Source organism: Naegleria fowleri, assembly GCF_008403515.1.
Source record: "Naegleria fowleri strain ATCC 30894 chromosome Unknown tig34, whole genome shotgun sequence".
In the NCBI taxonomy this organism is placed as follows: Eukaryota; Heterolobosea; class Eutetramitea; order Acrasida; family Naegleriidae; genus Naegleria; species Naegleria fowleri.
In genome coordinates, this window is record NW_025407966.1 from 356,819 (window position 1) to 369,534 (window position 12,716).

Below are 12,716 nucleotides of genomic sequence, written 5' to 3' on the forward strand. Positions count from 1 at the left end.
CCACCACCACCACCACCACAATCAAAACGCTCTCTACTCAATCGCGATTTCAATATTTTTTTTAAAGATTTTTCAACAGGTTGGTTTCGATTTTCCATCCTGGTGGTGATGGTGATCCGATCGATACCGGTATCACAACAACACATAAAGTTTTTTGAAATTCAATATATAAGAGACTTAATCTTTATAAGGAACTTGTACGAGCATTTCATCATCACTTCTCCACTTTTTGAATAATTTTGAAAAGAAATTCTGAGAAGTGTGAACTTGAGTGTGTTGGACCATCCCATCAGTCATCAAATGCTGTGGAGTAATAGTCATGGACATGTCTGTGGTTGTTGAACAGGGTGTCGATGTAACACTTGTCTTTCTCAGTAGTAATTGTGATGAATCTTGTAAATGAGAAATATATTCTTGTCTTGGGAGTAATGCAAGTTGAGAAGGATGGTCATGTTGTTGTTGTTGATTTGAAATCAAGTGATGAGTAGTAGTAGTAGTGGTGATGGTGATGGTGGTGTCATGATTACTAGATCCATAGATGGTGTTCATTTGTTGTGGTTGCATCATCATGATTGGAATGGGTAATTCATCATCATCTTCAGTTTCTTCTCTGAGTGAGGTTGCATCATCGGTGGATACTTGTTGTGAATTTAAATAATATCCATCTCCTGTTAATATATTATAGGATGATTCATGAGTCATGACATCGTAATTACCACCACCACCACCACTACTATTCATATCTTGTCTGACAATATCTTTTACAATTTCATTAGATTTGTGGAAAATGTAACACATGAGAAAGGGTGTAAAATCAGAGAGTGAATTAATTAATCCAATAACAATGATATAGGAATTGTAAAGAATGAGAACACCACCATTTGTTGTCTCATTATCATTGGAATGATATGCAATAAATATTTCTGTAAATATTAATTGTGACAAGGATTGTAATAAATAGACGAGAATACACACAATCATGGATCGATAGAGCCATTTCTTTGTCTTTTCGATTCGAGTAATTAAATGTGGTCCACGAGTTGTGTTGTTATTATTGTTGTTGTGATAAAGATATGTATATTGAGAGGTGGAATTGGAATGTTGAGATGCTAATAATTGTTGTTGTTGTTGTTGAGATTGATCATTGTGAGGAGTTTCCCTACCATGATTCACCATTGAGAATGGTTTGAGTGGTGTTGATGGTGGCAATGATGAAGGTTGAGAGGTGTGATGACATGAATTCTCTTGCTGTTGAAAGGGATATTCATGAATAGTATTATTATTAGAATTAGAATTAGATTTGGGTATCAGAATGGAAGTTTCATCCACTGGAACCATTGTAGTTGTAGTCGTCATTGTCGTATTGTTATTATTATTATTACTGATAGTAGTATTATTATTATTATTATTATTATTACTAATAGTATTATTACTATTAACAATATTCCTACTCGTCTTACTAGTCATCTTCTTTCGTAAATCATCATCACGATGACGTCGTGAATATCTTGTTCTTAAATATTTCAATCCTTCATCAAAATTTAAATTCCACATGGATCTCTTTTTCCATGTTGAGTAAATAATGAACCATATCATTAATGCTAGACTTAAAATGGCATTGAGAACATGTTCTACTCTCACAATCCATGTGAACCAAACTGTATTGGAAGGTGGTGAATATAAATTTGGATAACATTTCACAAATACTAGAACAGCCATAGCAATTTCAGCTCCAAACCAAATTAAACTACATGTAATAAAAATGAGAAGAGGTTTTTTTTGACGAGTGGGAATTCCTCTTTTGAAACTTTCTAATTCACTCCAAAAGAATGCCTAGTATATAAAATTCAAAAATATTCAAAGATAAATATAAAATTCAAAAGAATATTTAAAGGTAAATATAAAATTCAAAAGAATATTTAAAGATAAATGTAAATAAAATTCAAAAATATTTAAAAAGAGAATGAATGACTTACAATTAAAAAATAGGAATTGTGTAATAATATTCCACTCAATGAAAATGCTACTAGAAATATCTGAGATTGAGCCCAATGATTTTCAATGTCAAAATAATCCTTAGGTATTAATTCAAATCCAATTAGAAAATAAATTAAAAATCGAATCAGAAAGTAAGGTATAATTTGAACATAAAATAAATTTTGTAAAATATGATTCGATGGATGATTCATGGGATATAAATAATTATTAACAATATGATGGTTTTGTGATGAATGTATTGCATTAGAATTTCCTGTATGTGATTCAACAACACTTGTAACTTTGAATGGAGTAACAATATCTCCTCTTCCACCACTCTGATTGCTATGAGTTCGATTTCGAATCATAGTTCCATGTAAATATTTCCTTTTTGTTCGATAATTTTTATACCATTTTCCAAATTTAGATCCAAGTAAATGAAGAGCATAACAAAAGACCAGTGAAAATCCAAAGAAATAAAACACAAAAAAACAAATAAATATTGGATGGACATAATCATCCTTGTCATCTCCTGGAAGTGATAAAAGATTGTTGTTTTGAGAAGAATTCCATGTAGAGCTGATAGAATGACGATCGAAAGAAGAAATGGTATTCCATGTGGTCGTGATTTGAGAATTAGTGGTTGTTGGTGTTGCTTCCACTGTTCGGAACACACCAATCCATTTCGAATCAACATTAAATACGAGTGTCAAGCATAATAATATTATTGTGATCGTCCGTGATGAAATATATATTGACATGATGTTATTCGGAGATGAATGATGATGGGAGTGTGTAAGGACGAGGAGTAGTGGTATTGATCGTAGTAGTAGTAGTATTGATCGTAGTAGTAGTAGTGGTCGTGTTGTGATCTTTTGGTTAAACAATTCTCGAGACAACAAGTCTTGGAGAGGGAATGATGAAAAATATATTCAATAATTGGACAGTAATGATGATGATGATCTTGTCGTTCTCTACTCAACGTTGAGTGTTTGTTGGAGTCACTGAGTTCCGATGTTCTAGTTGGTTACGTTGGTTACGTTGGTTACTAATCAACGTGGTATGATGTTTGTGTGGGTTGGAGAAAATTGGAAAATGAAAGAATTAATATTGGGATTGGGTGGTATGGGCTGAAAGGATATTTTTTAATCGGTGTATCGACGGTGGTGATGGTGAAGGTACCTTCATAGTGGTGGTCAATGATCATCAGAAACCATTCAATATTAGAACACACCAATGAGAGTTTCAAGTCCGATACCTTCTCATTTAATGAATAATGAATTTTAAATGAATTTTAAATGAATTTTATTGCTACAGCATTGTTCCATTCGAAGGATTCACTCGAGAAGAAACAGTTCGAATAGTAGTAGAAGAATGAATGGATGAATCCATCATCTGCTCACTGCTACTCTCACTCGTCATGTGAGTGTCACCACCACTATCACCACCACTACCACCATCACTGTTGTTGCTGAATGGTCGTGTAGAGACATTGTCATCACTACTATTCACAATAATATCAAACATGGAACCTGACATGTCCAAATTCCATTCCGAAAAATCAGAGAAAGGTGAAAATGGTGAATTTGTTTGAGTGGAAATGTCAGATTGTGAGGAAAAGAGAGAAGATGGTTGTGAGGTTGTAGATGAAACCGATTGATTCAATTCAGGTTTAGGATGAATATGTCTCACCAATGCATGATGATAATTATCGATAATAAAATCATTATTATTGTGAGGTGCCATCGTGTCAAAGGAAGACAATGGTGGTGTTGGAGTATTACTAAAGGTGGTAGGAGTCATTGGAGTGGTCGGTGTTGTGGATGGAGGTGCATTTGGTACCACATAGAGAGGATGAAATTGAGATTTCTTGAGAGAAGTGGTTGTCATCATCAGAGAGGTGGTGGTGGTGTGGTTGGTGTGGTTGGAGGAACGAGAGAGGTTCTGCTGAGTTGAGATGATGGGAGATGTGTTGTTGGGTCTATGAGAGAGATCATCATGACAATGACTTGGAATTCGCAACATGTTGGTGGTGGTGGCAGAAGAAGAACATGAATGATTGGATGTGAATGGTGGTGGTGGTGGTGGTGGTGGTGGTGGTGGTCTTCTTCTTCTTCTCGAGGAAAAAGGATAGGATGCATCATTTCTCTTAGTGTTACCTTCCAATGGTGATGCAAAAGAGAGAGAACTGCTTGAAGAAGGTGGAGTGAAACACAGTGCTTTTGGTCTTCTTCGTTTGGTCACACCATTGAAGAAAACTCTTCGTTGATGGTGGTGATGGTTTTGATGGTAGTGATGGTTTGTATTCATCATGAATGAAGAAGGATTGAATCTATTCGAACAATGTTGATGGTCAATGGAGTGGTGTTGTTCTTGTTGTGGATATCTTCTATTCTGACAGTTTTCCAAAAGTGATACACCATAAGAAATTCCGTTTTGAAAATTATTGTATTCATCATCATGATGGTTCATTCTTGTTTGAACAATTTCACGACAAGATGAATAATTACCTGTGAATCGAGCAATAAATGAACGTTCAAAGGGGTTGAGGATGGGAGTGATTGTTGGGTGGGTGATAGTCGTCTTTGTCGTTGGAGAGGAACAACAAGTGATCATTTGATATTTTTTTGAAGGTGTTGTTGTGCTGATCGCTCGGGAAAGGTGGGTTTACTCACTCTTGAGAGTCAAATAGTGGGGATGAGGATGGAAAATAGGGGAGGAGGCAACAGTGGAATGAGTCTGAGAGGTAAAACAACAATGGATGGGTGCTCTCCTTGTAGAGAGGAGAGGAGGGTTCGGATGTGATGATTTTGGATTCAAGAGAGAGTCTTTGAGAATCTATATAAAACGACACGTATTTTTTATGGTCGATTTGAAGATGGTGTGTTTGTTTTTTTTGCCGCCATTCGCAATACTTGCACAATCAGCTGCATCATAAGAGTTACTCGCGAGAGGCGCATACGCTAGGCGGGATTGTACAAAGGAATGTGTGCGGGGGTGTGTGTGGTATTTCACAATTAATAGAGACCATGGATGAAATTGGTCTTTGGAACAAGGATGATTTTGGACTAAATATATTCTCAAACATCATCCATCATCACTTTAAGATTGTACCTTAATATCTCAAAAGTTCACAAATGCATGTGTTTCAAGAGAGAATCTTGACAACAAGCACACTAAAACCAAATCATGATTGGACCTAGTAGGATGATGATACCTCTGAGTGCGTGTTTATGTTAATCAAGAGCTGATGAAAACAACTCTTAAAAAATGTCTGTGCTTGATCCATCAAGTTTCCCGAATCAACAACACATTGACCACCACATTGACCACCACATTGACCACCACATTGACCACCACATTGACCACCACATTGACCACCACATTGACCACCACTACAATCATGATGAGATGAGTGATTCCAATCATGATGATGATGATGAACATCAACACACTCTCGATTCAATAATGGATATGAATAATCATCATCAAAGGATGAAAAATAATCCACATAGTATGAATCCAAACCAAATAATAGATTCATCATCATCACATGTTGGTCGTGACATGATAATAGATTCATCATCACTTCAAAATTCACAGAATCTTCTTCCATCTTCCATCATCCACACGTACACACATGATCATGAATTCATTCATCAATTTTCTTCCATTCTCTCTCAAATCTATTCACTTCTCACCTTTAAAACAATTTCAATTATTTTACTCATCTATTTCACATGTTTAATAATTGGATCTTTATTCTTCTTTTTTGTGGTCTCTACAGATGTCTCTCAATCTCAATACAATATTGATCAAATGAATCTATTTGAATATATTTATTATTCATTGGTGGTATCAAGAAGAATATTACATTGGAAGAGATTATTAATACTTGTGGCGATGCAATTATTTATATTTTTAGCACATTTTGTATTCTTTTTAGTGTATTTTCAATATTGTAAACACAAGTTTGTGAAGGGACCACTGTTGAGAATGGAACATTTGAAAGTAATTTATAGACAGAGAGAATTTATGGTAGTGAGTGTGTTGTGTGTAATGAGTGCGTTGGTGTGTTTCTTTTTTACACCACAAGTGGTGAGTGGAATATTTGGAGTGTGAGTGATGATGAGTGGAATATTTGGAGAGTATGATGAGGTTATGATTGTATACATGTATTGCTGTTGTTGTTGTTCCTGATTAGGATGATCATCATCATGTGTTTTTTGAACTTTACAAGGTGAAGATTGATCGAGTTTGTAAAAGGATGCAATAGGTGGTGAGAGATGAGTGTCATTGCTGAAAAATTGACTTACAATAAAAGATGACATTCAATGATAAAGACAAATCTGCCATTGATTGAAAAACGATGTATCACATAAAGCCTTAATGCCTTAATTAGAGAGAATTTATTCTTGTCATGAAAGATTGAAAAATAAATACGCTTCATGATCATCATGGTGAGAGTAATTGCTTGTCTCCTCTCCTTCATCATTACTTTGTGGATTGTTGTTGGTGTCCACATCGGACTTTCTTTTGATAGAATCTGCTGTTTTTGGAGTTGATATTATAGATAATGATCATTCCCTTTGACAAAGACTTATTTGCATTTGATTAAGGCGATAATTTTCTTTCTCAAGAAAACTTTAAAAGTTTTTTCGGAGCTTGGTGTTTTCACGAAAAGTAAATACACTCTAATTGGATTGACTGTCTTTCAAGGTGGAAGTATTTGGACCAAAACACACCCGAAATGTGTGCTCACATTAAAATGCTAATTTCATTGGTTTGAAATTGAGTCCTATACAATTTTCATTGCGGAATTTGTAGGACAGATCTGAGGAAAGGACAATTACTGATATGAAATGGATATACAAAGAGTCCATATGGATTCATTACAATGAGGTAATTTAATTAACCATGAGGATCGGATGCATTTGATTGCTCAGCGCAGCGTCTACTATTTTCAAAATCCGATCAATATTGATCGATCTATTTAAATTTCCTCAATGATGATCGAGTGAGTATGAATGGATTTACAATGAAAAAGCTGGTCAACTCTCGATGAGGGGCTATCGTTCTGACCCTCGCTCGTTACTCCTAATAATGATTCAATGGTGTTGTTGTAGAGAATTTGTTCTTCTTTCTCATCTGTGGTGTGTTGTAGAGAGTTTGTTCTTTCTCTGTTCCCACAGCTGTGAGACTCTGACATTCAGAGTGTTGAATTTGTTCAATTAATTGTAGGTTCGTTTCATTCGAGTAGAATCTATGATGCTTCTCTCTGCATCAATTTCCTTTTAAATAGAATTGAGCGTTTCAAGCTAGCTTTAAAAAGTGAGGTCCATTCTTGATCGAGCAAAATGCTCACCTCAGCCGCTCAACGACAATCAAACCGGACGGGTAGTAGTGTAGTGTGATGTGGTCAATGAATTTAATTTTCAGTTCCTTGTAAAGGACTGATTGATGTTTTCATAGACTGTGTGGAACTCAATGTCGAATGTCTCTTCACTCCTACCATTCGATCATTTTCAATCACAATATGATAATAAGATTCAACAAAACTTAATACTCGATCTAATATTTCAATTAACTTGTCATTAGTCATTGTTAATAAATAGAGTAATCTTGGTGATACAATTTTTTCAATTAAATAAATACAAAATAATAAAATATTAAAATATATAGAAGTGACAGTCCAAAATATTTGATTAATAAATGATTTTGGAATATGCATCCAATTTCTCATTCTCAAATATATTGAGAGTATCATGTAGAAATTTCTTGGATTATTATTTCTAATTTTAGCAAGTAATCGAGCAATGGTCAATTTCGCATTGGTTCCAATTTTAAAATATAATTTAAAATTATAAATTAATTTTCCTAATAATTTCTCTAATTTTCCAAATTCAATCACAATGATTGGTTTTAAATACTTGTCAAATCTCTTATGAATATAACTCACTGTGACAAGAGTGATGAGTGAGAGTGATTTAATCACAGAGAATATAGTTTCAATGAAGAAGATGATGACATTTGAAGTTGTTGGAGAGTTGAAATGAATTGAATGTTGTTGTGTTGTTGATAAGTTTGAATTGGAAAGACCATGATGATGATGTGAAAGTAATGTTGTGGATATGGATAATGGATCCATAAAAGTATTCTTGTTCGAATCATCACCTTGTTGCAAATGGTGAGAAGAGATTTCTGAGATGGATGTTTTTCGATCTGTTGTGGTATTTCTATGAAGAGTTGAAGTAGTAGGAACAGTAGTAGTAGGAACAGTACTCTTACCACTTGGATGAGCAGTATGGGTAGCAGTAAGAATAGTACTGTTACCACCTGGTGTCTGAGGATGACAAGTAGTAGCATCATTGGTATCATTCGAAACAAATAATCGAAATAGAAACTTGTCAATATTTGAATAAAATGGTGTGTGTGATGATTGATCAATGATAGTACTATTCATGACTTTTGTACTATTATGATTCATGACTTCAAGTTGAAAGGATGAATCCATAATAGGATCATTTTCATCCAATTCAAATCCAACAGGTGATGATGATTTGAATCTATGTTCTTTTTCATTCGATTGATTATTACTTGAAGATTTTGAATTATTTTCAATTGGTATTGATCTTTTCATATCTTCATCCTCATCTACCATTTCCAAGACATAATAAGTATTTCTAATAAATTGAAATAATTTTGATAAAGATTGAATAGGATGTATAAAGATATGATCGGAATCATGAGAATCTCTTAATGATCCATGAATCATTGTGTTGTGTTGACTCGAAGAATGAGTCGAGTTATTGATCGATGAATCATGAGAAAATAAATGATGAAAGAGAGGAGATGATTGTTGTTGATGGTGAAGAAAACTGAGAGAAGATTGATGATCCTCTGACATTTCGAATGTTCCATGTTGTGCTGTCGTCGAGGAAGGACGATGATGGGTGGTGTGTAGATTCGAATCCAATGTTGCTAATAACATGGAGTGATGATGATCGGACTGAGTACCACCACCACTACCACTACCACCACCACCACCATGGGGTGATGATGGATCCGAATAATAAAATTCATAAGAGGAAGGTCGGAGATGATTCACCACTCGTAGCAATCGATTTTTGAAGGATGAAGAGGATTTTAAATCAATTTGGTTGTTAGGATTACTATAAGTATTCATCACATGTGGTGAGGCAGTCCTACCTCCCATCATTCCATTGTTGCCTTTTATCTTTTTGATCACTCGCGAGGCATAACTCGTTGTTACAGGTTGAGATTGTGATTTGGACATTTTTATTGAATTTACAGACAGTGCCAATTCATGAACGGGCTAATTCGACAAGCATCTACCATTTCCTAGTTAGTTTGGGGTCATTGATTCATCTTGTTCAGCAAAATCTTGGTCAATGTGTCAATTTCGACATCGATGTATTTTCAAAAGGTAGTTTTCATTCTGATCGGATGATTCCAAGTCTGAAAGTCGTTGATTGCATTTACAACACAACTTCTTTGCAAAGAAATTCTTCCTGCTGTTCTCGAACTCTTCGTTCCTCTCTTCTCATTTCCTTACATTTCTTGCACCAATCTTTTAATTCTTGAACTAGATTCTTCTTATCTTTGAATCTACCTCTACGGTTCACCAATTCTGTACCACTTTTATAATGAAGAGGGAATCTTTGATTTGAAACCGGAGGCTTTCTAATAACCACATAGGATGATTCTAATGAGGTCGAAGATGCGACTGCAGGTAGAGCGTTTGGGTGAGTTTTCTTTTCAAAGTTGGATAAATACCATCCTCTCATCATGGAATAGAGTGGTGCTTGTTGTTTGTTATTACCAAGTAACTCGGAAACATCAAGTTTCCTTCCAAACACAAGGAACGTTGCAGATGAATTGGTCGTATTATTAGGTAAATTTGACCCACTACTGTACATGTTGGTTTGAAGAATTGGAGAGAGTGGGAGAGATGGTATTGTTGTTATTGCAATATTACCATTGTTATGGAAGGCTGTTGATGTTGAAAGAGGAGAAGAGGGAGGTGGAACGATGGTGGTTGATCCCGATGTTGGGTTATTGTGCTGAATCCCGAGGTTGAAAGGGAATGATGATGATTTACTAGTAGGAAGTTGGGGTGGTTGAGAATAGCCAGGAAATGAGGAAGGAGGTGGAGGTGGTTGACTTGAGTTGTTGGTGTTGTATGGGGGAAGTTGAATGGTTAACGGTTGAGCCTTATTCATTTTTTTGTTTTTTTTATAAATTTTAATTTTAACGGTTGTAAGAGGAGGGCTTTGAGAAATGAAATGATCTTTGGAGAAAAGTGTTTTTCAATTCGTCATATTGTCATATTTTAATTTGTTCATAATATTATAATTAAATATTAACAACAACCTCATATCCCTTCACAGTGTTGTTTCCAACTTTCCATTTAAATTAAACCTTTTCAATTAAAGTGATGACTTGAAACATGTCGCAAAAAAATGTCCTCACAACAACATCGACAGGATCTGGGAGTGTCCTCAATGTCGACATCCTCTTCAAAATCGATTCAACACAGTGCTGCGGACCACCCTCTCTCATCCTCGTCGTCCTCACAATTACGACTCTCTTCTTCTATTGCCCTTATGATAAAACCTCATCCCGAAAATACTTATTACAACAACCAGAAGAAGAAGGAGACTATACCAGTGTTATATTACATTCAATCATCACCATCATCCAATCATGACCAATCCTATCCATCACTTCTAAGAGAATGTTTTCGATATTTTCAATCTCTTCCTCCATCTCCATACTTTTTCCGAAATGCCAACAACACCAACACCACCACTCACTTAGATGGTTCTCCATCATCCTTCCACTCCACCACCATGAGAAGTACTACTACTACTACCACCAATAGTAATATCACCACCATTACTTACGATCGTAATAATAGTACCACTTTTCCTTTCTCTCAACATTGTTCCATCTTTAAAATTCAATTATTTCCATTTTGTTCCATATTAAGAGATTTATCAAAACTTCCCTATTTCAATTATAATTTATATTTTCATTACGATTATTCTAAATTTAGTATCATGAGAAAGATCATGTCTTTGAGTTTAATTATAGGATTAGGAACATTTGCTAAATTCTTTCTTAATGTTTTGAATCATTCCAAATTCTATGGAAAAGATTTATTTAGAAAAACAATTGAGGAACATTATGAAAGAGTTCAACAACAAGAGATGCTTGCCATGAGTGATGATCGTACTGCAAGTGGAGTAGATCCATTCGACCCATCTCCACAACAATCACATTCGATGATGGATTCTTCCCATCATCATCATCCTAAGGGTGGTGATTCCTTGTCACCAACAACAGTACACTCATCACATTCACCACCACCAACAGTACATTCATCACATTCACAACAACAACAACAACAACCTATTCGTGGTCTCTTAACAGTAGTGAATCATAATAGCATGTTGGATGAACCCATTCTCATGTCTGGTCTATGTCCATTGAGTTGGTTCTTACGTTCTGATATGATTCGATATGCTGTCTGTGCCAGTGATATGTGTTTTGGTCATTTTCTTTTAGGTGAATTTTTCAAAACAGTCAAAGTATTACCCATTACGAGACAAGGAGGATTGGAACAAGATGCAATGAAATTAATTGTACACAAACTATCGAATGGTGGTTGGATTAATGTATTTCCTGAAGGTAGAATTTATGTAGATGGTGAAATACATACATGTCGAAGAGGAATTGGTAAATTAATTTATGATTGTGATCCTACACCTCATATCTATCCAATTTATCATCATGGTTTATCTGATGTATTACCCTATGATGGAATAATACCTAGAATTGGAAAGAAAATTACCATCATGTTTGAAGGAGATGAAATTCAAGTACAAGATTTAGTACAAAAGGGAAGAAGTGGAGAAATGGAACTCGATCAAGTGTATTTGGCAATTGCAAAGAGAGTTGAGGAGGGAATGAAACAATTAAAGAGAAGATGTGAAGAAGAGGAATCCAAGAGATAGAAGTGCCCGTCTACTTACGAAGAACATCTCACGTTTGATACTATACTACTGGATATTTACAAAAGGCAAAAAACTTTGTAAACAAAAGTCCCAGTCATGACTAGGCAATAAAAGTTATAACCTTATTAACAACACTCAGTCTGATATGTTGATCAGAAAATAAAGTGGTTTCAATAACCTGATAGTTCTTTGCAAAGGAACAGAAGTGTTTTGTCAACCTCCAACGCACAAGCAACTCTCAAAAGAGCAACCCAGTCGCATCTTCACAGCCATCTGCTTTGGCACCCACCACACCCTCCCATTAATACGAGAGAAATTTCAAACACTTGTTGTAATTTCTTTGACTTTGGCCTTTACTTTTACTTTTTATTTCTTTTCTCGTCATTGATTTGTTTTCATCGCTTTACGAAATTTTTATTCTGAACTAACATTAGTGAATATGACATCACTAACAGAAGCAGGCATTGTTTTACTTGACTTATTATATTTTCAAACTTTCCAACAATTTTACAATGATGAATTTTATTCCAAAATATAACATCCAGATATTTTTCATATTTATCCATTAATTCAAGGGACAATTGTACAGGAGGCTTCAATTAACCCATATGTTATAACTGTCAAATGGTAAATAGCAATACATAAGGTCAGAACTTGAATTATGGGTTAGGATGTTTCATCCTTTGGTCACCAAACCAT

The 12,716-nt window shown here is 35.0% G+C and overlaps 5 protein-coding genes across 5 annotated transcripts; 1 reads left to right on the forward strand and 4 right to left on the reverse strand.

Moving 5' to 3' along the window:
• Positions 1–177: 177 nt before the first annotated feature.
• FDP41_003495 (uncharacterized protein) lies at positions 178–2,738 on the reverse strand (the record flags this gene model as incomplete). The annotated part of the gene is made up of 2 exons (XM_044706805.1): positions 178–1,833; positions 1,977–2,738. 2 exons carry the CDS (start codon positions 2,736–2,738, stop codon positions 178–180), a joined length of 2,418 nt encoding a protein of 805 aa, XP_044562216.1.
• Positions 2,739–3,288: 550 nt separating this feature from the next.
• Positions 3,289–4,449, reverse strand: FDP41_003496 (uncharacterized protein; the record flags this gene model as incomplete). The annotated part of the gene is made up of 1 exon (XM_044706806.1): positions 3,289–4,449. The coding sequence occupies one exon, from the start codon at positions 4,447–4,449 to the stop codon at positions 3,289–3,291; it is 1,161 nt and encodes a 386-aa protein (XP_044562217.1).
• Positions 4,450–7,405: 2,956 nt separating this feature from the next.
• Positions 7,406–9,274, reverse strand: FDP41_003497 (uncharacterized protein; the record flags this gene model as incomplete). The annotated part of the gene is made up of 1 exon (XM_044706807.1): positions 7,406–9,274. One exon carries the CDS (start codon positions 9,272–9,274, stop codon positions 7,406–7,408), a length of 1,869 nt encoding a protein of 622 aa, XP_044562218.1.
• A 202-nt stretch (positions 9,275–9,476) lies between these two features.
• On the reverse strand, positions 9,477–10,220 carry FDP41_003498 (uncharacterized protein; the record flags this gene model as incomplete). Its single annotated transcript, XM_044706808.1, has 1 exon — positions 9,477–10,220. The coding sequence occupies one exon, from the start codon at positions 10,218–10,220 to the stop codon at positions 9,477–9,479; it is 744 nt and encodes a 247-aa protein (XP_044562219.1).
• Positions 10,221–10,460: 240 nt separating this feature from the next.
• FDP41_003499 (uncharacterized protein) lies at positions 10,461–12,017 on the forward strand (the record flags this gene model as incomplete). Its single annotated transcript, XM_044706809.1, has 1 exon — positions 10,461–12,017. One exon carries the CDS (start codon positions 10,461–10,463, stop codon positions 12,015–12,017), a length of 1,557 nt encoding a protein of 518 aa, XP_044562220.1.
• Between the last annotated feature and the right edge of the window lie 699 nt (positions 12,018–12,716).